This window comes from Zosterops lateralis, assembly GCF_965231275.1.
Source record: "Zosterops lateralis genome assembly, chromosome: 18".
In the NCBI taxonomy this organism is placed as follows: domain Eukaryota; kingdom Metazoa; phylum Chordata; class Aves; order Passeriformes; family Zosteropidae; genus Zosterops; species Zosterops lateralis.
The window spans coordinates 912,631-935,203 of NC_139778.1; the positions used below are offsets into that span (position 1 = coordinate 912,631).

At 48.8% G+C, this 22,573-nt stretch overlaps 1 protein-coding gene across 1 annotated transcript in view; it reads right to left on the minus strand.

Moving 5' to 3' along the window:
* The window catches only part of STX8 (syntaxin 8), an 86,792-nt gene continuing 64,219 nt past the window's right edge, over positions 1-22,573 (minus strand). Inside the window, exon 8 of the mRNA XM_083874821.1 lies at positions 1-1,156. Coding sequence (XP_083730947.1) covers positions 1,089-1,156 — 68 coding nt within the window. The 3' untranslated portion in view covers positions 1-1,088. The remainder of the gene's footprint in view (positions 1,157-22,573) is intronic.

The window sequence follows — 22,573 nt, forward strand, 5'->3', positions numbered from 1 at the left end:
TGTATATAAATGGATCAGCTTTAATCAGTATTTATTGCTTGCTCTATTAATCCTGAAATCAAAGTGGCATGTGTAACAAAATAATTATTCTCTTGGCCAGAAGCAAACATTTAATACTTCTTTTTCATTAGTTTTGAAATAGGTAATCATTCCTCTCAGCTGCAGAAGGGTGTGAGGAGCTGTCAAAGGAAGAGCCAGAGCTCAGTGAGGATGTGAATTCTGGTGCATCTCCTCAGGCTGTGGGGTCAGCACACCAGGGCAGAGCTCTCCACTCCCACAGGCTGGGCTGAGTCCTGCTGCTGTTTAACTCCCATCCCTGGAGATCAGGAACTCACCAACAGCTATCCCTGCAGATCAATAACCCACCAACAGCTATCCCTGCAGATCAATAACCCACCAATAGCTATCCCTGCAGATCAATAACCCACCAATAGCTGTCCCTGCAGATCAATAACCCACCAATAGCTGTCCCTGCAGATCAATAACCCACCAATACCTCCCCCCAAGGGCTGAGCACTGACCCAGTCACCAGCCATTCCCTGCAGCCCAGGGGGGTCCTGCAGGGCTGTCACTTCCCATCCTGTGAGAATCCAGACGCAGTCATTCCCCAGGATTATTCCTTGAAAACCATGGAGCCTTTTCTCTCTGAAGGAGGGATCCCAAAGCAGGGGAACGTTGCTGTTCTCCAAACCACTCCTGGATTTTGCTGTTTGAAGCTCCTGGGAGGGATGTGTGAGCTCAGGGAGATGGGCAGGGCAGCAGCACCAGCGTGTCCTCAGATGCAGATGCAGGAGAGGTGGGTCCATCCTACAGCTGCAGCTGCCTGAGTGCCAGAGGAAGGTGGGAGGAGTGGGATGAAATCCTCTTTTCCCACTGAGATCTCCAGATCCCACCGAGCTCCTCAGCACGTTCCAAGGAGAGCGGATGTCTGGCGGACACCACTTCAGTCTGCTGCTGTGGGTTTTATTCCCAGCTGTGGAGTCTCTTCCCAAGGATGGAGTTGATTCCCAGCACAGAAGGTCCCTGCAGGGACTCAGCAGGGCCCTCCCTGGAGCTCCCCTGGAGCAGCTGCCCTGGCAGGGCTGGGGTTACCCCGTGGGCCAGAGCGCCACCACGGCGATGGCGATGAGCAGCAGCACGATCACCACCAGCATCCCTGCAGGAGACACAACCAGGGTTAGCCTGCTGCCTTCAGCCTTTACAAATGGTTTTCTGGGATTAAATCCCTCCCTTTCCCAGCTGGGAAGAATTCCTCCTGCAGGCCCTACAGTCATGGCCTGAGCAGAGACCTGGACCCAAACCCCACAGGGGCAGAGCTGCTCCTTCTCTTCCTGACCCTTCAAACCAGAATTTTCCAGCAGTGCCTGTGGGGTACCTGAACACCTGCCATGGAAACATCAAGGGATGTGTTTAAGTCACAGCCAGGCCAGTCGGGCTTTGCTGGAATCCCTCTGTCCCATCCCACTGGGGCAAAGGATTATTCAGGAGGAAATCTGAACTGCACCAGGAAATTGTCTCCAACACAAAGTCATTCTGCTTTCAAACAGAATTCTGTGCAAGGCTGGGCTTTCAGGCATGTACCTGACTTGGGGAAACAGGGATCATCCAGCTCTGGAGAGAATCCCACAGTGCTCTGCCCCACCTCTGCCCCAAACCCCACTGGATCCCTGCAGAAGTTAATGACAAACGAGACCTCACAAAACGAGATCCCCTCCCTTCTCCTTAACTCCCCATTTCTCAGGGGGAACCCTCCCCTTTCTTTCCCATTTTTTTTTAGAGGAAAGGAGGAAATGTTTTAGTGAGAACATCCTGGATCCACCTCCCAAACCAGCCCCAATAAACAAACTCCTCACCCAGCTGGATCACTGTGCTGGGCACTGGCATCACACCCATGGGCATCCCCTGGCCTTAAATGGTCTTTTAATTAAGAGGCTTTTATTTGTGCTCAGTATCTGCTCCCTGCCTGAGCTGAGGGAACACAGAAGGTTCCAAGAGTGGAAAACCTGTCCCTTCCTCTGCTCTGTTCACTCAGGACTATTACTCAACCACTTACAGTATTTACAAGTCCAGCTCATGGCAATTAAAAAAGGATGCATTGAAATAAACTCCTCTTTCCAAGCTGGAAAAGGATATTAAACACTGCTTTTTGTAAATAGTGTCATGTTTTCTGTGCAGAAACTGTTCTTCTGCCAGGGGGCCAGGATTTTTTTTTTTTTTCCAGGAAAATAAGAGTTGCCACCAACAGTATTTTTTTTTTTCTTGTGCTCAGCTGAAACCATTTGTGATCCCATCCAGCCCTGCCCTGTGGCAGTGGGAAGCCATTCCCTGTATCCTGTCCCTCCATCCCTTGTCCCCAGTCCCTCTCCAGCTCTCCTGGAGCCCCTTTAGGCTCTGAGCTCTCCCTGGAGCTTCTCCTCTCCAGGCTGAACAGCCACGACTTCCTCACCCTTTTAGTCTCCTATTTTTTACACCTTAGTATACATTTTGGGGTTTTCAACAGAGCCAGAAGCAAATAATTTGCCTAAATAGGGAAGAAGTAAGATCTGATAAAGCTGCCACATTCCTGTTCTCTGTTATGTTTTGCACTGGAGGGAGAAGTTTTAGGGGGTGCAAATCCTTCACACAGTTTCAGCCTAACAGAGTTTATGGACTCCAGCAATTAAGAGACAACCGAGATCAGCTGCTTGGAAAATACTCCATAGGTGTGAATTAGTAATGATACAGAGGGGACTTAATGGAGTGTAATTATTCTTTGACGAGTCCCAAGGAAAACTGCACTTAAACCCCAAATTATTCCCCAGCAGGAAGAGGGGAAGGTGAGGGACTAATAAAGGATTTCTAAGTGAGTGAGGGAACTGCAGGGCACGGCCAGGGCAGTGACAGAGGGGACAGCAGAATGAAATAAACCTCCTTTCATTGCTGCAAAAGGACTGGCATTAAAAACCTGCAGCCAAAAAGCAGCGGTCAGGTCCTGTCCTTGTCCCAGCTGGGGTGGGAGCAGCAGATCCAAGGGACACCAGAGCAGGAGAACACATCTCAAGGCATGACAGAGAGCAGATGTTACACACATTTCCCCCCCTGTACCACAGAACAGCAGATTAGAAGGATCTGAAGGTTTTAAACCTGCCTGTTTCAAGTGTTTTCCCCACAAAAAGGATCTGACAGGAATTCTGCATTCTGAGGTCCCTGTCTGCTTTGCAATATAAATATTCCCCTCGACAAGCAACCCTCAAAGAGAAGTTCAGGAATCAAAGCCATTCTGAAAGTCAACAGGAGTCGGAAGAGAACAAAGAAAAGATTCTCGCGCAAAAGGAAACAGTGCCGGGAATACAAATCCAGACTGCATCTCTCAGGGAAAGGTGGGGAGCAGAAATCTCTGTGCAACTACAGAGCAAATAGTGAAGGCAGGCTGGAGTAAATGCCAGGCTCCTGAAGCTCCCTCTGCTAAAGGCTCTGGGGCAGTGCTCCAGCTGCTGATCCAGCTGCTGATCCAGGGCAGGAATGCAGGGAGCACATTCCCAGGAATGAGCACATTCCCAGCTTGCAGGGAGTTCCAGGGCAGGGTGAGGATGTCCCCAGCATCCCTGCAATGCTGGCACTCACTGCTGAGCTCAGCTGCTGCTCTGCTCATGCCCCCCAGTCTCTGCCTCAGGGGAGTTTTCAGTGCTCCACATCTCACCAAACCTTTTCCAAATAAAAAATCCCATCTTCAGATACCGAAGAAAAGGTTAAATCCCATGTCATTTAGTTAAATGTTGGTCCAAGTCCATCTCAACAATGTCCAACTTGCATCTGGCAAATCCCACCCCAAAAAATGAGAAGTGCCCATGGCAATGCCCTGGTTCTGTGCCAGCAGGGAAGGCACCCCTGCAACAAGCCCTGAGCATCCCCCTGCACCCTGGCAGTGAGTATTTCTGGGAACAGCAGCTGTCCTTGGGCTTTTCCCTGTCTTTCCTGCTGATTTGAGTGGAGTGCCATTCACTGGTGTCTTTTATAGATGATAAAATAATAATAAATAGCATGCTCAGGCTTTAAAGAGCCTGTATAGTATTACATTATCTGGAAAAAGCAGCTTCGTTTAGGCCAAAAGAAGTTTTATTCCCACAGAACTGTCTATCCAGAAGTTTATGAATAAGTCTTCTTTTATAAGGGACACGGAGCAGTAACTTATAAACACATAATCGTTGTTTTATAGGGCAGCAGAGAGGCAGGGCAGGGATGGGAGCTGCAGCAAGGGCCTGGCTGCTTTCCTCCAGGACTTCTATTTAATATCACAGTTTTTAAGAACCCAAATTTTATCTGCTGTTTCAGTAAGTTAATTTTAAGCCCGTGTTGCCAGATATATGGCAGAAACCCTACCCAAATCCCTTCCAAGCCCTGCTTTTGGAGACAGCAGAGAACCAGCTCGGAGGCTGGCTCTGAACCTCCACACATACCTAAAGCACTGCTTTCACATGGCAAGCACCCCAAGAAATCCATCTTGCTGTCCTTTACGTTCCCTAAAAAAGAGCCAAACACTTTCTCCCCCAAAAGCCATAAAAAAAACCCCAAACCCTTTCCCTGTAACATTTTCCCCAGGCCGGGTATTCAATTTGTGTTGCATTAAGAAGCACTTGAGCTGAAATCCCACGCTATTAAGCTGGCTTGTGTGTAAATACAGCCCCGACTCCTACACCTGCAGCCCTGAGCCCACCTCTCTGGAGGTTTCTCTTTATTAGTTTTGTGACAGCCAAACGTTTTCTTGGGCGAGAGGGGCCAGGGAAAAAACTGCTCTTTCCCCGCCCAGAGGAACCTGGTCCTTATTGCTTTTGACCTTCCTTTTCAACTGCTCTGCCTCGAGGAATTTAACACTACAATTGTACCTCTCAGCCCTGACATCAAAATCATTGGCAGGGTCTCAGAGAAATCAAGACCAGGCTCGACTTATTAAAGGCTCCAAATGTTCATGTGTTTCATTGGGTCTAGAGCAGGGGGAAAAAAAAGACACTCCTCAAAAAAAAGCTGAGCTCTGTTGGAAACAACAACTGTTGCATTATTAATTCCTTATTTGGAAGAAAGAAAAGCCCAGGTCATTCCTATGTAAGATGAAAAAAACTCTTGGTCTATGAGTTATTGCACATTTGGAGCTGCTCAGGCGATGCCAGATCAACCTGAAGAAACAATTTATCTGAGGGAAAGGTGCAGACTTTGTTTATGCACATTAACTCCTCAGTCAACATTATTTCCCCCGCTAGAAATTGCATTTTTGTAGGGTTTGGTTGGCTCGGGTTGGAGATAGGATAGATGAGTTTGGTGCTGTTTGATTGGGGTGTGGGGATAGCTCAGGTCACTGACAGCAGGGCCTGGAGGCAAACAAAGTGTGCCCAAAACCCAGCAAGATGAGAACCATCACTATCAGAAAACAAATGTCAGATCAGCCCCAGAAGCAGCGTGGAGTGAGTTTATATCCAAACCTTCAAGACTTCAGCAATCAAATAATCCCAAACTTCGGCTCCCAAACCCCATGTGCAGCCTGGCTGAGGGAAAGGAAGTGAGATAAGTGTTTCTCTTTATCCATTATTGTTATCCTTCAATTTGCTTCTTTTTTTAATCTATTTTTCAAATTCCAGCCATGTGCCAGGTAATGCCCTGAACTGTTTCCAAGCACAACTGCACCGAAATCCCAAATTCCTGCAAGGAGTGGCACAAACCCAACCTGACCAAGAGCTCAGGGCTTTGCTCACAGCCTCACGTTTCAGCAGCCCTGATGCTCAGCTGCTTCAGGGGAAACTCATCTCCTGCCTTTGGGAGGCTCAGCTCTGATGGTTTGAGGTGCCACATTTGATTGTGTTCCTATTAAACAACTCCTGAGCCTCCTGCCCTGCCCTGAAGTCAGGAATGGCAGCTCAAAGGCAGGAAAATTTCCCATGAAAATTCCAGGAAATCTGGAAATTTAAGTTATTTTGCCTCTTGAGCCACCAGAAGTGAAACTCAGAGACAGGAAAGACATTTGTTTGGAGCTGAAGACAAGGCAAGAGCACAGCAAGAACTGAACTGTCACAAGTTTTAACTTTCAGAGGAGTCTGTGGGAAAGGGAACACTTGGAGCTAAATTTGTATCTCCTCTAAATAGCAGCAGGTAGCTGGGAGAGGACAATGGTGGAGAAATGGTTCATGTACCTCAGACACAGTGACTGAACCAGAGAGCTTTAAAGCAATCCACACCTGAACACCTTCTGCAAAAATACTGGGTGATAAAATAATTTCCTGGACTCAGCATTGCATGAAGAGCAGGTGTGAGAGGCAACAGCTTCCCCAGGTGAGTCCCCGTGCCCAAAACCCCAAATCAAGCCCAAACTGGCAAGCTCAGCTCCTCTCTGCCTGTTCTGAGGGGTGGGCTGGGGCAGAGCTGTGCACATCACTCAGCCCCAAACTGGAAACATCCTCATGGTTTTTCCTTTTGTTCTTCTGCAGTGACTTCACAGACTTTCCTTGCTTGGCCCCACATCATCATCAGACTCTTTCCAGCCCCAAAGGTCATCAGCAGATGTGGTTACTGGATTTCTTTGCACATGGCTTATTTTTCTTCCCCCCTTTTTTTTTTTTTTTTTAATTAAACAAGCACACACACACAGAGTTTCCAATTGTCCTTCCTCCAAACTCTGGGGCATCCTTTCCCTTACATCAGGGACACCAAGGAGCAGTTGAGGAACACTCAGCACTTGGAATGGGACCTGTGAAAGTCTCAAAGACCTCAACGTGCACTGAAGGTTTCCCAAGAAAAAGGAAACCAAACAGCTCAAACAAGAGCACAAAGGTTCTAAAAATCCCTTAACCCATGTGAGGGACACTCAGTTCACTCCAGTGAGCCCAACGAAGCCAAAGGTGTCACCTGAACCCTTTTTGCTCTGGAAAAACCAGCAGGGAGGGTGAGAAAGCACAGGTTTGACTGGGATATCCCCAACTCCACCAGAAGGATCCCCCCATGCCATAAGCAATGAGGAGCAGAAGGGTTTGCCATGAACCTTCAGGAGCTGTGCTGGGGAGAGCAGCTGGGATCAGGGTGTGCAGCACAGCCAGGGAAAGCTCTCCCAGCAAGAACAAAACACTTCAGAAAATCCAAGAATTTCCAAATGGAAAATCCAACCAGGTGGGACCTTCTGCAGCAGCACAAGTCACAGATGACTGAAGAGATTCCTCACTGCACCCCAAACATGGGGGACTCCCAGCACCCTGAGCCAAGGGAAATGCCAGAGATGGGGCAGTGTCCTCAGGGCTGGAGGTTCCTCCCAGCTCTGTCTCCATGGACCTTCTCCAGCTCAGCTGTCCTGCCCATCCCCAGCAGGGGATGGAGAAGCCCAGCCCAGCTGGCAAGACTCCAAAGGGTTTTGCTGAAAGGAAGGGTCAGAGCCCAGCTCTGCTACCTGCAGCAGCCTGGGGACAGGCAGAAGCTGTGACAGATGATCTCAGCAGGGAACTGCTGTCCCTGCACCACTTTCTCCACTGAGAACAAATGGGCAAAGGAAAACAATCGAATGAAAGGCCAGCTCTGCTGGCCTGGCACAGAAGGGACATCTGCCCACCTCCATCTGCCACCAGCCCCTCGCCCTGGCTTTGTTTTTGGTGGGGTCACTTCTCTGCCATTGTAGCTGCCTGAACTGCCTCACCAGGACACCAGGGCCAGCCAGGGAAAAAGGTGGGAACGTGGGGAAAAGGAGCAGGCGACCACCAGCTCTGCTTAGATGCATCACTGAATTGTCCCATCAGACTCTTAAATCAATTGGGGAAGGATTATCTTTTGCCTTTGCCTTTGTTTTTCACTCTGGCAAATGCTGGGATTGCTCCCTCCCTACTTCCATGGACGTATTACAGCACCAAAACACTTCCAAAATGTTTCAAGCACCACAGGAAAAAAAATAAAATAAACAAGAAATAAAAATAATCCCATTCAGTCAAATGAGCGGAACAACAACAGCAACAACCTCCCAGCTTTGCTGATCCATCTGAACCTGCAGGGACAACTTCCCCAGCAAGGCACTGACCAAACAGAGCCTGCAGCACAAAAAAAAAATCACATTGTGCTCATATCAGTCATTTAAGGTCAGATTAAGTGTTCCTGAAGGCTGCTCCATGTGTCTCCCATTTTCCAAAGTGCCCTGCTTGCCCAGGAGTTGTAGGAACTTTTGAAAATGGGCTGCTGGCTCCCAAGTGCCCGGGATGAGTGGTCAGGAGGGCTGAGATTTCCATACAAATTGCAAAGCTCCTAAATGGCTTCCTCAGCACAGGGACGGGGGTGGAAACGGGAGAATATTTAATGATTAGTTCCTTATGGCTCCCACATTCTTGAAGCATATTTCTTGCAGTCCCTGGAACACTCCTGCATTCTTGATTGCAAAATGGCAATAAGTGATTTCCTTTAAAAGCCTTGTCTTTTATTGGAATACTAAAAATACCCCACTAGCCCCTCTGCACTGCACTCTCTCTCTTTCCTGGACAGGCCCCATCAACCCTGATGTATTCTATTTTGAAGACAGCAATAAACATTTCAGCATGGGCCGTTCAATCCACTTCATAATAGATCTTGCATTTCCAGTGGAGCCCTTCTAGCACCATAAATCATCTTTACACAGACTTAAGTATGAGAAACTTCAGCTCAAAACCAGCACGGACATTTTTTTTTTTTTTTTCTTTTTAGAAATTAGAAATGGGCACAAAACAGTCAAGAATTAAATGTGTGACAACTTTAAACACGAAACCACTGGGCTGACCCTGTAAAGCAGGGCTGCTGCTATGCCACACTGTGCACTGCTGCTGCAGCCAATCCACTTGACACAAATCTACCTTGCTGGGGTGAAATTCAGAAAAAATTCCCTGCACATCCACTCCATCTGAACAAACACGGCTTTCAGATCTGGGAGCTCCTGGCTGCTGCTGATTTTAAAAGCCACAGATGAAGATTAATGACCCTGCACGCCTGAAGTGCTTCCACACACCCAAAACTCCTTTTGTTTTCTCCAGTCCGTACGGACTGGAAGCCCAAACTGTTCTCCCCTCTGCTCATGGTGTCTCTCTCCAACCTCAAACCTGCTGCTCACACCTTCACTCTGCTCCAGTCTCTCCCCTCCACCCCCTCACCACAGGGCAAAATTTAATGTTTGTTTGTGGGGTTTTTTTCTGTCATAAAAAAACTAAAGACAATGAGGTTTTCCCCTATTTCTCATTACACCTGCACAGTTAGTTGCATTTGGTTGTTGTTGCAAAGTGGTATCAAAAACGATTAAGTTTCACCTAAATGAAGAGTCACATGAGAAGATGCCAAGTTTTGTTGTTTTTTTTTTTTTAAGCCCTTCTTTTCAGTTGATTCATGCCATCAATTTTCTCTGGGTGTATCTCCTCCAACAGCAGGATCTGGTGACCACAGCAAGGACATGCTCTGGAGAAAGACACCTGGAGTCATCACTCGTAAAAACATCAGGAGGAAACGGATCATGGAAGGTTCTAGGACAGGGAGCTGGGCTCGATGCTCCTTGTGGATCCTTCCAACCTGAGATATTCCATGATTTTAAGAGCAGGCTCAGGTTGCTCAGGGCTTTGTCATCCCAAGCCTTGGAAACCCTCAATGACACTCTGGATTCCCTGGATGAAACCCAACCAAAGATGTCCCCACTGTCCCCACTGTCCTGCTGCTCCCAGGGAGGCACCTCCCAACCCACCAGAGCTGCTTTGGGAAGCCCAGCACAGCAGGGACAAAATGCTGGAGTGGCAAAGTGCTCTTCACCCCAAACACAACCCTGAGGAAAGGGAAAAAACCTTTTCGTCCTCCTGGCTGGATCTTTGAACATTCAGGTGAAACCTCCTCGGTTTTAACATCAATATCACTTTGGATTAAGAGTGTTTCACCCCAGTTTCTGCAGGGGTGTAGCAGCCTGCCCGGAGAATTTTGACACTGATACAGCTGTTATTTTGTTGAGAATTGTGTTTTCACAGCTCAAAGAACAATCCTGCTTTTAGAAACTTGCTCAACCTTTGGCAATGCAGCCTAATCAGCAGAGAAAACTGCAGAAACCAGCAACCAAATACTCCTTATTAATACCATTTACAGCTGCTAACAACTTACAAGAACCTTCTAAAAATGCCAAGGGAAACAGGGTGGGTGAAACAATGCCTTGCAAACAACCGAGCCAATATACACAAGAACTATGATAAGAAATTAGGTTTGACTTGCACAATCACTTTAAAAGTTTTTGGAAAATGGAGTCTGAAGAGCAGGAGGCTGATAAAATAACAGAGTTCAGTAGCAATGTGAAAATGTCACGTCGATGAAGTAGGGAATTCAATCCTCGCTGAATTCTTGACATCACTTAGATGTTAACAGAAGTTTCTTCTCCAAAAAAAGAAGGCAAGGCATCTCTTAAAGCCCACACACAGATCTCTGACTCCTATATGCAGAGTACTACACAGAACTATTTTGGTTTTGGACGACTGCATTGTCTCATGTGTCAGGATGACTATTTGATTTTCTTTTATTTTTTAATTTCAGCCTCGAGCGGAGCCAAACCTGTACAATTTATGCACGTGCAGTGCAAGAGGTCCCCTCTCATTTTGTGTCAAAAAAAAAGAATAGAAAGGAGGAGGGGAAAAGCACAGTATCATTTCATCTCTGCGCCTTCCTAAAACCTGAGAAGTTTATAAGCTTTTAACTCCAGTTCTCTGCTTTTGCCTCCCCACAGTAAAAGCAGCTGGAGCTGCTTAGAGCAGCCTGGGATAGTGGAAGGTGTCCCTGCCCACTGGATGAGCTTTAAGGTTCTTTCAAACCCAAACCACTCTAGGATTCTAGATTTTGCATTATATTATCTTTTTGGAGAACATTTCCCCTTTTTCAGCTCTTTAAGGTTATTCCCAGGTATGTGTGGGGGTTGACAGAGAAAAAAAAGATAAATATATTAAGTTAAGGGGAAAAAAATAATCTGTGTAAGGATTGGAGCCTGTTATCAAACAAACAACCAGCATAAAAATACTTGGGAGCCATAAACTGCCTGATTTACTAATTTTTTTATTTTTTTTTTTCCTGGAGTCTAACTCTATGGTTAAATCCCACTTCCAGGGGGGAGAAGAAACCCTCCCAGCAAGGAGGCACATAAATCTCCCTGGATGGTTTGTCTGAGTGCTGCTCCTGCCCAAACACGGGATGCTCCATATGCTTTTGCAATAGCTCTGTTTTGATAGAACTACCAGCACTGTCCCTTATTAATCATATTGCCACTACAAGTCCCTCTGGAGTGTTTGCTTATCCCAATACTTTTCCAAACCCCTTCCAGTTTCCTCTTCATTTATTAAAAGCTCGCTGGAGATGACCACAATTAAAGCAAACCCCTGCTACTACAGAAGAGAAGGGAAAATAAGGGGGGAGAGAGGGAAAATCACCTTTAGCCATGACTTTTCCTCTATTCCCAGAAGAATAGAGCCTGAACTCTATTCTTGGAGCCTGAGCCGTGGCTACTTAAGGTAGGAACACTTTCCTGGATGTCACCATTTGAGCCGGGATCATTGGAAGAAATTCGGTATTGGCTCAATCCTTCGGTGCCCCGCAATCAATGAGCTTATTCCAGGCTGTGGAGTGTTCTCAGAGCCAGGCTGGAGTGCTTTGCTGGCCAGGGAACAAAGCCCTTGGCACCCCGCAGGACTGAACCCTGCTGAGGTGCAAGGCGTTTCCAAACACTCCCAATTAACTAAAAGAATCCACAATTAAGAAAGTCGCGAGTCCCTGGGCTGAGAGAAGAAAGGGAATGTTGGGCACAGCACGCAGCCCTCCACAGTCCCCAGCAGGGAACGGGGAGCTGGGCCAGCAGTAGGTGGGGGATAGTCTCCATTTCCAGTTCCCTATTTCCAGTCCCCATTTCCAGTCCCCATTTCCAGCTCCCATTTCCAGTCCCCCATTTCCAGTCCCCATTTCCAGCCTCCATTTCCAGTCCCCCATTTCCAGTCCCCATTTCCAGCCCCAATTTCCAGTCCCCCATTTCCAGTCCCCATTTCCAGTCCCCCATTTAGAGCCCCCATTTCCAGTCCCCATTTCCAGCCTCCATTTCCAGTCCCCCATTTCCAGTCCCCATTTCCAGTCCCCATTTCCAGTCCCCATTTCCAGTTCCCCATTTCCAGTCCCCCATTTCCAATCTCCACTTCCAGTCTCCACTTCCAGCCCCCATTTCCAGTCTCCATTTCCAGTTCCCCATTTCCAATCTCCATTTCCAGCCCTCATTTCAAGTTCCCCATTTCCAGTTCCCCATTTCCAGTCCCCCATTTCCAGCCCCCATTTCCAGTCCCCCATTTCCAATCTCCATTTCCAGTTCCCCATTTCCAATCTCCATTTCCAGCCCCCATTTCCAGTCTCCACTTCCAGTCTCCATTTCCAGCCCCCCATATCCAGCCCCCATTTCCAGCCCCCCACTTCCAGCCCCCATTTCCAGCCCCCATTTCCAGTTCCCCATTTCCAGTTCCCCATTTCCAGCCCCCATTTCCAGCCCCCATTTCCAGCCCTCATTTCCTATCCCACACCTGAGGATGGGCTCCAAAGGGGGATCTGCAGTGCAGAGAAAATGCTGCCTATGGAAGCTTCCCACCTATGGAAGATCCCCATTTATCCCCCAGATTTTACATTGTTTTGAGGACTCTGCTGTCTGCAAAGCATTAACTCAAACCGAGTGATACAACTCTGCTAAAATTACACTCCTAAAGCCAGCTACGTCTTTTCTGAGTCACAAAACAAATATGCCTCTCCATGCACTTTTGGAATTGCAACATGGATTTCATTCTGATTTCCTCCCAGCTCATAGAGAGTTTACAGAAATGATTTTTTCATGTTTATGTTCCACCTCTGCTCCAAGGCTGCTTTCCCAGGACAGTGACCAGGGATGGGGCTGCTCCAAGAGCCTGGGGGCTGTGACCTGTCCAGCACAGGGGCAAGAGCAGCAGACAGCCCTGGATTGATCCAGCACAGGGTAAGAGCAGCAGACAGCCCTGGATTGATTCAGCACAGGGGCAAGAGCAGCAAACAACCCTGGATTGATCCAGCACAGGGTAAGAGCAGCAGACAGCCCTGGATTGATCCAGCACAGGGTAAGAGCAGCAGACAGCCCTGGATTGATTCAGCACAGGGGCAAGAGCAGCAAACAACCCTGGACTGATCCAGCACAGGGTAAGAGCAGCAGACAGCCCTGGATTGATTCAGCACAGGGGTAAGAGCAGCAGACAGCCCTGGACTGATCCCTGCAGGTGTCCAAGGCCAGGCTGGACAGGGACAGGAGCACCTTGGGGTGCTGGAGGGTGTCCCTGCTCATGGCAGGAGTGGAACAGGAAGATCTTCAAGGTTTCTTCTGACTCAAACCACTCCGTGGTTCTGTGATTTGTGAAATCCAAAACAGGCTGGAAACCAGAAAAATCAAAGCGGCTCAGTTTTGAGGAAGATGCAGCTGAACCCCAACATCTGCACCCACCTTTGTGGCAGCTGGAGACCAGAACAGGGGGAGAGACAGACTCAAAACACACTTTGAGCCACCGAGGAGAAAAGTGACACCACTTTTGACTCCTGCCTGGTGTCACCCTGCCGGGGCGTGAAGGACTCTCCAGTCACGCTAAAAGATTTTTTTTTTTTTTTTTTAAGATTTCATCAATTCCTGCCTCGATCACTTCAAAAGCTCCATGCTGCACACGCAGCATTACAGCAGGAATAAAGTCATCTGCAAATGGTTAATGAAATGCATATTAGGTGCAAACCAGTGGGACTGCAGGGAGATGCCTGGCAGGGTTTGATTTCCAGCAAGCCACAGAACATGGCAGTAATTTAAATAAAACCTGTACAGTTTATCCAGTGCTTCAGCCTCTCTTTCTGCCTCTGCACAGGCTGACCACGTATCACAGAGCCCATCTCCAAGCAGGAATTTTACTCACAACGTTTGGCTTCAGGAGTAGGCAAATTAAAAACAGAGACCAAGGGATGGTTCTCCTTTTATGTTTAGCACAAATAAAAGTTTGGTGGGAGGGAATCCTAATAAAATTTTAAAGGCAACACTTCTAATGGACTATCCTTAATTTTAAAATGAAGAGGTGGATGCAGTGATTCTGCTTCCTAGCAGTCTTTTTTTTATTATTATTATTTTAATTTTTTTGTTTTTTCGATATTGTTCACTGTGGTTTTCATGGCTTTGAGGGGAAGTTTTTAGCAGGAGCAGCTGCCAAGAACATCTCCCAGTTAGCTGCTTTGCTCATCAGTCAGTAGCTGCCATTAGCACAGCAGTTTCTATCTGCAAATCCAATAATTCTAGAGCTACCAAACATCATTTTCCCTTGAGATTTAGTTTTGGTGGAGAAAAACATCCTTTGGAAGGCAAATATATATATATATAATTTTTTTTAATTTTTTTTTTTAATTTTTTTTTTTTTTTTTTTTTTAGTATTTTAGCTCTCAAAACACATGGTGCAGCCTGGAATGGAGCTGCCCATAAAAACAGAGCTGCCAGTGAACATGGGAAACCACCAACTCCAGCTGCTCCAATTAACTCCCAGCATCTTCCTCAGAGCCCAGACAATCCCGGGCTACTTGTCATGCAAACAACCTGGGAGCTTCATTCTCCTGGCAAGGCAAGAGGAGGCCTAAATGACTGAGTTAAGTAGATTACTGGGGAAGGAGTCACACTCAGCAGCTTTATGAGATGATTAGACCCTGGGAAATTCACACCCCAAATCCCCCCCTGGCCCTGATAGTGCACATTCACCACCAGCAATCAGGAACCTTCCCTGGCAGCATTAAATATTCATTTCCCACTGAATTTCCATCTAGCTGCTCTCCCCTGGCCGAAAAGGAAGATTGTGTTAAAAATTTTACAGGGGAAGAAGTTGCAGCAGCGTTTAGCAGCAGGTTATGCTAAAACACCTTTTTTTTCCAGAAAATCATCAGCTTTTTTGGGGACCAGCAGCATCAGCCAGAGACTGCACAGGAGAGCAGCAATTCTCTGCCCTGAGCCCTGAACAGACTCAGCACAGCACAGCAGCTCCTGCCAAGCAAAAAGGGGAGAAATAATCCCAGTTGTGGCAGGAGAGGCTGGGCTGCTGCAGGGCTGGGCATGGGCTGTGCCCTGTGGCTTTGAGAGCCCAGGCAGGGTCTGGGTGCCCCCATGGGAGATGGGTGATGTTCCCTCTGCACTGCTCAGGACCTGACAGAGCACACAGACCCAGGGTGGGCATTAATTGCCTGGAACACTGGGAGCACTGGCAGCAATCTTGATTTTTTGCCAACTCATGGCACCGTGAGGAGCGACAGGTTCTGTTCCACAGACAGGGCTTTGTAACACTTCGTGTCACAAAAGACTCCAAGTTTAACAGGAGTCTCTACAGCATTATTCAGCAACCCTCCATTATCTAAAGAATTACAACCCCCCCATTTTCTGGGTCTATATAAAGCAAAGGGCGTAACCCCATCACACTGGAGAAGGTGAGAGCTCTCCCTCCTACCTGTGGTATTTTTATCAGAGATGTCTTTAAAAATACCTCTCAAAGAAAGTCTCTTATGCAAGAAGTTAGACAGCTGAGGACTCCTCAAGTGCAGTCTAGTTCCATCAAAAGAAAACTCCACCACCAGGGATGCTTTCACCCCCGGTCCCTAAAAGGATAAATTGCACAAATCCAGATGAGAAGGGCTGGTCTGCCTGAGAGCTGCATGGTGGGATAGCTCTGGAGAGGAAAGTCCAAGGCTAAGTGCTCCTGCTGAGAGAGTCCAGGTTATTCAGCCTGGAGAAGGCTACAGGGGGACCTCAGAGCTCCTTCTAGTGCCTGAAGGGGCTCCAAGAGAGCTGGAGAGGGATTTGGGACAAAGGCATGGAGGGACAGAGTGGAGGAATGGCTTCAAGCTGAAGGAGAGTAGGGTTAGGTGGGAAATTAGGAACAAATTGTTTCCTGGGAGTGTGGGCAGGCCCTGGCACAGCTGGGGCTGCCCCTGGATCCCTGGGATGGACACTGGGGCTTGGAGCAGCCTGGGACAGTGGGAGGTGTCCCTGGGACAGGGGAGGTGTCCCTGCATGGCAGGGGTGGCACTGGATGGGCTTTAAAGTCCCTTTTCCAATCCAAATCCTCCTGTGATTCTCCAAAGACCCAAGAGCAGGAATAACACATTTCCTGCCTTCATGATCCCCCCATTTCTTTCTGACCAATGCTGCCTGAAGGCTGAAAAGGAGATGGGTCCCCCCAGATCTCGGGGTCTCAGGTGAGGCAGCCCACAGCACAGGCAGGCACTGAGCACAGCCCAGCCAAGGCCAGGCTCAGCTCCTGCTGGGCTCTGTGTGTCCTGTGCCAAACCAAGCAGGAAGCAGACGACTGGAACTTGTCTGCTCTAAAACTCCTTCAGTCATATCCCATAAAAATATCTGAGTGCCCACCTACGGACACCATTCCCTTCTGGGAGCTGCCACCTCAACTCCCAGGCCATTTAACACTTAAATATTCCCCAGTTCCGAGCCTTCTGATGACTTAGCCACATCCTTACTGCCAGAATTTGCAGGACAAAAAGCCACCAGCATCACTCTGATTTTCATTCACTCAGCAGCAAAGAAGAATCAGTTCTGCTCTTCCTTCCTGGGAAAATGATCTGCAGTGTTCCTCTGGCAGCCAAAATACAGCGTGGATTTTGTAAGAGGAGCAAGCCTGGGCATCCTGGAATCGTGGGATGGTTTGGATGGGTTAAAGCCCATTGCAACGTGCAGGGACATTTTCCACTGTCCCAGACTGCTCCAAGCCCATCCAACATGGCCTTGGATGTAGGGACTCTGCACACCTGAGATATTCTAGAATATGTGGGTTTATTGCAGGGCCGTGGGTAGAAAGGGCTTTGCCTTCAGCCACCAGCCTGGGCTGGAGGGAAGTGCCAGAGAGAGAAGGAGAGAGAGCAAGAGGGTTTGGGCTGAGGAGAGGGGAGAGAGAGAGCAAGGGGCAGGGTCAGAGTGCAGGGGGAAGAGAGCAGAGGTGAGAGCAGGGAAAGGAGAGCCAGGTCCAGAGAGAGAGAGCCAAGAGAGCCAGGTCCTGCTTACAATCCATTCTATCTCCTTTTGTGATGAATATTCTAATTTACAGTGACCAACCAACACAAGACACAAAATCCTATAGAATCTCCATACAGCCTATAAGAACTACTACATTACCATGTGTTATATTTTAAACTCTAAAAACTCCTCTTTAGACTTTTCTGTTTTGCTCCATTGACCTTTGGATCCCTCAGGCAGCAGAAGGGGATTGTTCAATCCAAAGGGATTCTCCTCCAGCTGCCCAGGCTGTTGTCTTCAGGTTCTAGAGTGACTAAGGCTCGGTATCCTACAACTCAAATTAAGCTCCCATTTCTATCTCGATTACAGGTTTCACATTTTCAGAATCTTTTGCCAAGCAGTCATATTTATAAGGTTTCCCTGATTCATCTTTCCCAACACTTGGACACTCCCATGGATCCAAGGGGGCTCTGGGCACCTGTGCCAGGGCCTCCCCAGCCAGGATTTGGGGCAACTGAGAGCTGTACCTGAAGTCAGCTCTGTCTCCTCAGGGCTTGCAGAGCACAGAACACATTTAGCCTCCATCCAGCAGCTCCTGACTCCCAGCAGGATCTAAAGGCTGGTTCTGCTGCAGGGACAGGACACCAGCCCAGCAGCTCCTGGGAGCTGGGCAAATCCAGTGCAGAGAGTTCTCAGTGGAGCATCCACAGCTTTTCCTCAATGGGCAGGACTCGAGATACTCCTGACAGTTTTCTCTGTTAACCATGACAGTTCACACACAAATAAATGCTGTGAATGCTCCACAAAGGACAGAGGAACTCAGGGGAGCACTGAGCTCATCCTGCATTCATGGGCACAGCTGCATCCAGATCCAGAGCAAACAGCATCTCCCCAATACCAAAGGTGATGGCAAACAATTAAACCACTTCATGATGGAAGTGGCTCAGAGGACACCAGAGCAACCAAGGAAATGTTAATAATGCTGTCATTGCCACAAAAAGCAGAAGCAGTGACACTGGGAAAGGCGCAGAAATGAAGGATTTCTGATGGGGTGCAGTGAGAAGTGTGAGGAGCCACTTCTCCCCCACATCCAACACCCAGAGCTGCAGCTTTAACAAAAACTGGGCACCAGCTTTAACTTAGACCTCTCCCCAACTCCCGAGGGATCTGAGTGTCTTGTCCAAACACAATGAGACAAATGGAGTGTTTCTGGGTCTGAAAACACAGAATGCACAATCCACAGGAAGAAATCCCATCATCTCATCTCAGGAAACTGGGAATGTTCCTGTTTATGGCACTGCCTTGCCCCATGTTGTAAAACACCCAGCATGAATCATTTGGCACTGCTTATATTTTTCTAGAAGGCCTAAACACGGGGCTTTCCCCCCTCACTTTTGAGTCTTTAATTCAATATCAAGGTGGGAAATGAGTATTTTTGCGTTTTACTTAAATGCCAGAAAAACATTTGCAGCTTTTCTAGCAGGAATGAGTCACTTTGGCTCCACTAAGGTGCTTTTCCAAAGCTTTTTAGCAGCACTGTCACCTTGCTAATGCTCTAGAGCTAAAAACAAAACATTGTCTGCCGGGATCCCCCAGATTTTATAAACACTGCAGGAGAACCAACACATCCAGCCCTGTAGGAGCTGGAGACCTCAGAGCTAAATAAAACCTCCAAGCCCAGGGAGAAGCATTAAAGCCAGGAATACCTTCACTTCTGGAGAGGTTATACTTCCCAAACTCCTTAAATTTGGCAGATTTGGGATAGTTTTAGCAAATAACGCCTGTGATGTTCAAAATCTACCCCTCATGACACACATGGTGCTGTGTAAACCACTTGTCTCCTCTCACAGGTAACCAGAAACAAGCAGCCAAGGGGTAAATGTCAGAAAAACTGCAAATTTCCTCTGCCCCCAGACCAGGGGTGACCTGTGGCAGTGCCAGCTCCACACCAGCAGTGACCTGATGTTGCTATTTCAGACACACGAAGGACGAGGCAGGTAGCAGAAGGTCAGGCAAGAAAACTCTATTTTAATTTTCTGACTCCATCTTTGGTCAGAAGGCAAAAAAGATTGGCTACACAGGTCATCACCTCTTTGACCTCGTTGGTGAACATCACCATCAATCATATTTCACCTCCCAGAGAGAAATCTATAAACAAAATAGATAAGTTCTAAAAATATACAAAGTTTTCTTGAAGCTGCGTGAGAATAAAATGCAAACACTGAAAAGCAGGCAAACTTAGGGTGACAACCTGTGACAGTGCCAGCCCCTGCACCATTGGTGACCTGTGGCAGTGCCAGCAGTGCCCTGTGGCAGTGCCAGCTCCTGCACTATTGGTGACCTGTGGCAGTGCCACCCCCATAGCATTGGTGACCTGTGGCAGTGCCAGCAGTGACCACTGGCAGTGCCAGCTCCACACCAGCAGTGACCTGTGGCAGTGCCAGCCCCTGCACCATTGGTGACCAGTGGCAGTGCCAGCAGTGACCACTGGCAGTGCCAGCTCCACACCAGCAGTGATCTGTGGCAGTGCCAGCCCCTGCACCATTGGTGACCTGTGACAGTGCCAGCAGTGACCTGTGGCAATGCCAGCCCCTGCACCATTGGTGACCGGTGGCAGTGCCAGCCCCACACCAGCAGTGACCTGTGACAATGCCAGCCCCACACCACTGGTGACCAGTGGCAGTGCCAGCAGTGCCCGGTGGCAGTGCCAGCTCTCTGTGCCCGGTGGCAGTGCCAGCAGTGACCAGTGGCAGTGCCAGCTCTCTGTGCCCTGTGGCAGTGCCAGCAGTGACCAGTGGCAGTGCCAGCTCTCTGTGCCCAGTGGCAGTGCCAGCAGTGACCAGTGGCAGTGCCAGCAATGACCTGTGACAGTGCCAGCTCTCTGTGCCCGGTGGCAGTGCCAGCTCTCTGTGCCCTGCAGTTTGGTACCGTGGCACAGTGTCCTGTCCCCTCCAGCCCAGCCCCTCTGCATGGGGGGCCGAGCTTCACACGTTCACAGCCCCCTGGGGACAAAGCCCTGGAGTTTGTTAATTAATTAAGCCGCAGTGAAAGGCAGCCCCCAAACCCCCCACTTCCATCCCGGGGGCAGCTCTGTCTGCACTTCAAACGCCCCGAGCACTGCCCGGCCTCAATAGCTGCTGCTGCTGCTGCGGGATTTTCCTGCTGTGAATGGGAATGCCCGGCCTTCCCCGGCCTCTTCAGCCTCCTCTCATTTCCCTCCAGTTTTAGACGTGTCTCTGGGACAGAAAGGAGGGAACAAAGGGGCTGCTTGTGTGTCAGGAGCCCTCGGAGGGGCCGTGTTTCAGTCCACCCTTCTCTCCAAAGCAGGACAGTGTCTGGAGAGCTCTTTAGGAGTTTTTGTCTCATTAACATTTCCATGAGGGATCAAAGAATATATTAAAAAATATCTAAGTGCAATTCCTGCGACGGAACGAGAATATATTAAAAAAACCTGCTCAGATGCCTTTCTCTGATCCCTGGCATTATTGCTGGGTAATTGTCTCCTCAGGAACCCAGCTTTTATTCCCACCCAAAGTCTCAGCTCATCCATCCCACCCAGCCCTCGCTGCCCTGCGCTTTTTTCATCATCATCACCACGTTCCTCCTCAACAGATCCCAACCTTTCCCTGGCTGTAAAGTCACCAGGAGCAGGAATGGCTTTAATGCTGCCCCTGGGGTGGGCTGGGAGCTGGGATGAATACTGCACTGAGGCATCACAGGGGGGACAGGGCAGGATTTTCTCCTGGGAGGAAGGAAATGAGGGAGCTGTGAGTGCCCCAGGTGAGCCTTCTCCTCCCTGAGGCATCTCCTGCCACACCTGGAGCTGTGTCCTGGTCCCTGTGCAGCATCCACAGCTGGCCCCATCCCCATCCCCATCCCATCCCCATCCCCACCCCACCCCATCCCATCCCATCCCGTCCCCATCCCATCCCCATCCCCATCCCATCCCCATCCCATCCCATCCCCATCCCCATCCCCATCCCCATCCCCATCCCATCCCCATCCCCATCCCATCCCCATCCCATCCCCATCCCCATCCACACCCCACCCCATCCCATCCCCATCCCCATCCCCATCCCCATCCCATCCCATCCCATCCCATCCCCATCCCCATCCCCATCCCATCCCATCCCCATCCCCATCCCCATCCCCATCCCATCCCCATCCCCATCCCATCCCCATCCCCATCCCATCCCCATCCCCATCCCCATCCCCATCCCCATCCCATCCCCATCCCTGCCAGGCTCATTAGGGATGCCCAGCAACACCCTGCGGACAAAGCCACGGCAAACAAAGTGTGGGGAGAAGGGGGAAGGGGGGGAGAAGGGGATTGATTTTTTTTTTTTTTCTCTTTTTTCCCCCAAAGAAAGGAGTGCGGAGGAATTCCTCATTCACTGATCTGTGGAATACATTAATATCCCAAGTGTTGGCACAGCCTCCCATGCTCGGGGGACCAACAATGCGAGCAATGACTCCGAGTCTGGGATCTTCAAATAAACCACCCCTGCTGTCATGGCCACCAGGAAAGAGAATAACAGCAATATTAGCTGACCTTCATTTTGTTGTTTCCCCAGACCTGACTGCTAGACCTCTGTTTGCCTGTTACTAGGATTTCTTGGCTGAAAAATGTGAGCATTTCCTAGACGATAAAGAGGCAGTTTATTAGGTAAATAAACCAAGCCCTAAGCAGCCTCTGCTGCTTGATAATGAGGAGGGAAGGGAAGGCCCAGACCTCCCTGCACCACCTAAAATAACCCCAATCAAGGCTCTCTAACTACCACCACACGCAGATTTTTCAACAGACAGTTAATGAACAAGAGAAGGTCATTCCAGCTCAAAAACCATTTGCTGAGAAAACTATAGGCCATAAAAATCCTAGCAGGCACTGTCTGTATCCTATAAAACTGTCCCTCCGTGGAAGCAGATAGAAGTTTAAAATAAATGTATTCTTTCAGGCTTCTGACAAAAGAAAGCATCCAGAGGAAGATGTTTATGGAGGAAGGGTGGGAAGGAGAGGCTGGGGATACTCTGCACCATTCTCTGCTTCCCCCAGCCCCAGTGACAAACATAATTAATTATCAGGCACACAATGACCCAAGGGTGAGGTGGGAGCCTGCAGCACCTCCCTCAAAAGGCTACTGCAAATTAGAGCCAAGTTTTCCAAGTTTTCCCAATGCATCTCAGAGATAAATGTAATAACCAGATGGATTCAGCAAGCGTGGCTCAGAAAATGAAGTTTCCACTGAAACAGAGCTAGTGGTACTGCCTTCCTTGCCAAAAGAGCAATGTTCTGGTGCAGGTTTTTTTTGCACATTTAGGAGATAAGTATTACACAGGAGCTGCTGTGTGTCACAATCCATCTGGGGACGTGGTACAACACATCCTCAATGCAGCCAGTGCCCCACGAGCCCCAAACTCACACCCACAGAGCCCAGAACCCTCCAGAATGTCACACCAGAGCCACCGGCACGAGCTGCTCGTCCTGCAGCAGAAACAAACCCTTTCCCTTTCTGAAGCATGGGGTGAATTTTCCAGCATTCAATCCCACCCTGCTGCTGCAGGAGAGCATTC